Here is a 4686-nt window from a genome sequence, read left to right as displayed (position 1 = left end):
GGCACTTAACAACAACAACAATCCAAGCCATGGTATTTTCAATCACCTTATATGCATGTGAAAGCTGGACAATGAATAAGGAAGACCGAAGAAGAGTTGATGATTTTGTGTTGTGGTGCTGGCGGAGAATGCTGAAAATACCATGGACTGCTAAAAAAACTAACAAATTTGTCCTGGAAGAAGTATACCTGGAATGCTCCTTGGAAACGAGAATGGCCAGACTTCATCTCACCTACATTAGTCATTTTGTCAGAAGGGACCATTCCCTGGAGAATAATTTTAGGCTTGGTAAAGTGGAGGGTCAACGAAAAAGGGGAAGGCTCTCAGCAAGATGGATTTGACATGGCGGCTGCCACAGTGGGCTCAGGTATAGCAGTGACCGTGAAGCTGGCACAGGACTGGGCAGTGTTTTGTTGTGTTGTACTTGGGGTCGCTATGAGGTGCCACTAACAGCAACAATAGCCAGTTATTTAATGAGAGTTGCAAGACCATGGCTAGAAAGGCCTTGTAAAAGTGATGCATTACACCACAAAACATATACACTAAAAGCTACAGAACATGGTTGAAATAATTTAACATCTAAATAATTGGAAAAATACCCCATTTTCATGAATTAGAAGACTTACCATTGTTAAGATGGTCATGCTCCCCAGATTGATCTACAGTTCAACGTAAACATCATCAGAAACCCAGCAGACTTGCAGACACACACATATGTCCATGAACACATACACACATCATCGCTATCTAACACACGTATTCTTTTTCTGTATGTGCTTGGTAGTTCCCATAATAAAAAGAAAAACCGAGGCGGAGGCAGGCTGGGTGGACAGCAGGAGTTGCAGGAGCCCTTCACCAGAAATAACTGTGAATTTCCTGAGGCTGGCCCCACCCCCTGCGTGGTCTCTGTGGCACAGGGCCTGTGGCCTGGATCCACTCCTGGCCTGGGGAGGGGGTACCCCCCCACAGACACATACACACACAGCAGGCAAGGCTGGTGCAGGTGGGCACCAGTAGCCCCGGAAGGCGCCCCCAGCTGGCCCAGCATGAGGATATCAGACACCGTGAGCGAGCACACCCCCTGCCCCTCCCAGGATGTGACCTGACACTGGGGCCTCAGAACGGTCTGGAGTTACGGGGATTTGGCTTGCCCTGACCCGGAGCAGCCAACCCATGCTGTTGCCCACATCACATGTAAGAAACGGTAGCTTTGGCTTACTATCCCCCAAATCACGAAGATGCCCCTGGCATCAGGCAGGCTCACCTGGGCTGTAGAACCTGGTCCAGACTGCCAGCGACCTGGGGCCTCAGATTTGAGAAGAGCATCAGAGTACCTGAGACTCACCTGGCCTGGAAGAGGAGCTCTGGTGGTGTGCTGGTTAAAGTGCTCAGCTGTGAGCCGAAGCCCACCAGCCACTCCACGGGAGAAAGATGAGAGGGTCAGCTTCCGTAAAGATCGACAGCCTTGGAAACCCTGTGGGGCAGTTCTGCTCTGTCCTCTAGGGGCGCTGTTCGTCAGAATCCACTGCGCGCTCTTGGAGGTGGAGTGCCAGCATGGTCTCCGAGACCCTGGCCTCTCCTGGGGCTCCCTGTCCCCAGCAGGTCCATCTCCTTGAAGAGGGGCTGGAGTTGAGCTTTGGGTTCAAACTGCTGAAGTTTTGGGGTTCTCAGCTGTGGAAGAGGGTGGGGATTCCCCTCGATCTTCTCATCAGATGCTCAAGTTTCAGGAACTGACTTCACTTTCCCCTAAAAGTCCAAGCATGAGCTTTCACTTTTCCAGGGAATAATGGAGAACATCCACAAAGTCCTGGGCCACAGTTTAATGCAGGTGCATGGGCAGAGGCGTAGCTTCCAGCCCTGGGATTCCAGTGGAAGGACCGACAGGTCTGCAGTTACTGCGAGAGCTTTCTGCACACTCTTCCTGCCGTCCCATGCCACCAGTCACCCCACGCCATCCACTCCACCCTCCAGCATCACCTCTCCCTGGGTCGAATTTCTGGTCCCGTGTCCACACAGCCAACAACACGAAGTGCAGCCCACCTCCTCCTCTCCACTCCAAGGCCAGAGGGGGGGGGAGGGGTGGCTAACCCAGCCCAGGGCCCAGTCCAGCGTTGGCTGACACCGGGAGACAACACTGTCCTGCTCAGCAAGAACGCCAGGATGTAACGTCGGTGGCTGTAGCTGAAGCTAACGTGGAAAGTGGCCCATGAACTTTCTTACCCTGTGGCGTCAGGCACTCTAGAGGGTCTCCAGTTCTGAACCCAAGGTTTAGGGGCCGCCCAAGGACAGACCATCCTAAAGGCCCGCCTGTTCTTTTTCCTTCCCCCAGCCTCTGGTAAAGGTGGCTGATTGGGATTAAGTAAACTCGGAACACTGCAGGCAAAGAGGAAGCTGGCTGGTAACCAGCTGTCCCTGGTTATCCCGGGCAAGTTAGGGCAAGGCTGTGTGGGATAACCAAAGTCACCGGCCACAGCATCGTTACCTGGTCTCAGCCATCTAGCCTCTGGGGCACAGAGCGCGGCTCACAGCGATTTCTCCTCCTCCCAGGCCAGACACTGGCTGCGGGAGGCACTGTGCTCCGTGCCAGTCGCCACAACAGCCCCCCCCCCCGTGAGTCCCAGTGAGGGGCCCCATGGGCAGCACAGGGCGCAGCTGTTGGCAGGGAGCACCTCTAACCATGGCTCCGTGCAGGCAGCATTTTGCCAGGGGCTTCCTAAACGTTCTCTATTGAGAAAGCAAATTGCAAAAAATTCCATCAAAGGTTCTGCTCTGGAAACAGAGCTAACTAGGACGGTGACAGATTAGTTAAAGTAATTCATAAATAACATTTCAGCTGTTGTTTTTGTTATGTGCCATCGAGTCAGACCCGACTCATAGCGACCCCTCCTTGGGTTTCCGAAGCAGTATCAAGGGGTTTCCGAGGCAGTATCACTACGGAAGTAGATTGCCCAACCTTCCTTCCGAGGAGTGACTGGTGGGTTTGAACCTCCAGCCTCCTGGTTAGCAGTCAAGTGCCTTAGGCACAATGCTACCAGAGAGTGCGGTAATTAGTTACTTGCTGCAGTCCAAACGACCTGGTACCTTCTTCCTTAACATCCTTGGTGAAAGCCAGAAGCATGTCGGCGGAGTAAACCTTAAAATACTCTACTGGCTGCTTTGTACAAACGGGAGGCTTGCCCTGGTCGTCTGAGGACCCAGTACCGACTAAGTATAACGCCTGTCAGCAAACAGCTTGATCGGAACAAGATTTAAAAAAAAAAAAAAAAAAATTAAAATACCTGTTACATACTCGCAAACAGGTATTGGGGATCAACTACAGCTGAGGGTTAACCACAAAAATAACGAAACGCCTCGAGGTTCCGCCCGCAGGCTCAGCTCACCCGCGGGGCCACGGCGCAGTTCCTATGATTCCCACCCGCCTCTGTCCTGGAGCCAGGGACCAACACCCCGCAGCCTTGCGCCATAGCCGGGGCAGTGCTGGTCCCTGGGACCAGACGCCCTAGGACAGGTAGTACATGCCGTAAGCGGCGACGGGCGTGGCGAAGAGCCCGGGCACCGGGGGCAGGGCGCCCGCCGCGCCGCCGTACGTGGCCGGGGAAGCCTGCAGGTGCGCGCCCAGGGCGAAGGGCAGCGCGAACGAGGGCAGCAGTGGCTTGGACGCCAGCTTCATTTTCTCCAGCTCGGCCTCCTGGAGCCGCTTGGCCTTGGCCCGGCGGTTTTGAAACCAGATCTTGACCTGCGTCTCGGTGAGGCGCAGGCTGCTGGAGAACTCGGCGCGCTCAGGGATGGACAGGTACCGCTTCTGCCGGAACTTGCGCTCCAGTGCCAGCAGCTGTGCGGTGGTGAAGGGCGTCCGCGGCTTGCGGTTGGTCTTGTGTTTCCGGAGGGTGCAGGGCGGAGGGCTGCGGGCGCCTGGAAGGAAAGGGAATCACAACGTGAGCGCTCAGACGCCGGCAGTGCGCGCTCTTGTCCCCGGCACTCCGGGTTCCCTGCAAACGCCGGTTCAGCTGCAAGTCCTGGCTCCGTAAGACCCCACAAGTCACTGGGGTGAGAGAAGCAACGCACCTGGGAGACGGCTGGGGATCGGCGCGGGCCTTGTGGACACGGGCTTCCCAAACCTGCGGCCTGTGGAGGAGGGGACTCTGCCCACTTGGGAGAGAGAACCCAGGACAGAGGCCCGACCGGGCCTCAGCAAGAGCCGAGCAATGGTCTTTCCTGCTGTGCCGGGAGGCTGATTGCGGACGAAAGGCGTCCGCGAGCAGCAGTGGGCTCCCGGACAAGGAGGGGACCGGATCCCAGGAGCCTCGCGGACCTGAGCTGCGGACCCCGTTCCAGGCCGACTGGAAGGACTGCGCTGGGGCAGCGGTAGCCGGAGTGGGCCTGGGCGCAACCGTGGGCTCAGACGGGTAGGCGTCTTCTCCGCCCGCAGGCCCGTGCGTTAGTGGTTACATACTTTGCAAAGTTAGTGAGCCGTCCCGCCCTGGTCCTCGAAGCCGAAGCCGGCGGACTCTTCTCGCGGCTCGGGACAGTGAGGCTGGGCACTTACATGGAGGGGACCCCGCGTGGGCGGCGGGCGGGAACCAGGCCCCCGGCTCCTTGGCACCCCGTGGCCTCTCCTCAGCCGGCTCCGCGGATTCCGGGCCCGGCCCACGCTGCGCCTCCAGCAGCGACTCCACGCTGAAGGGC

At 56.9% G+C, this 4686-nt stretch overlaps 1 protein-coding gene across 1 annotated transcript; it reads right to left on the bottom strand.

The window, feature by feature from the left end:
- Positions 1-3499: 3499 nt before the first annotated feature.
- On the bottom strand, positions 3500-4682 carry LOC103213567 (homeobox protein MSX-3-like; the record flags this gene model as incomplete). The annotated part of the gene is made up of 2 exons (XM_007959311.1): positions 3500-3912; positions 4547-4682. Coding segments are annotated over 2 exons (549 nt in total), but the record flags the coding sequence as incomplete, so codon positions are not given.
- Positions 4683-4686: the final 4 nt, after the last annotated feature.

Source organism: Orycteropus afer, unplaced genomic scaffold (assembly GCF_000298275.1).
Source record: "Orycteropus afer afer isolate SDZICR_OR568_19922 unplaced genomic scaffold, OryAfe1.0 scaffold08487, whole genome shotgun sequence".
Lineage (NCBI taxonomy): Eukaryota > Metazoa > Chordata > Mammalia > Tubulidentata > Orycteropodidae > Orycteropus > Orycteropus afer.
This window is presented reverse-complemented; position numbering and strand designations above follow the sequence as displayed.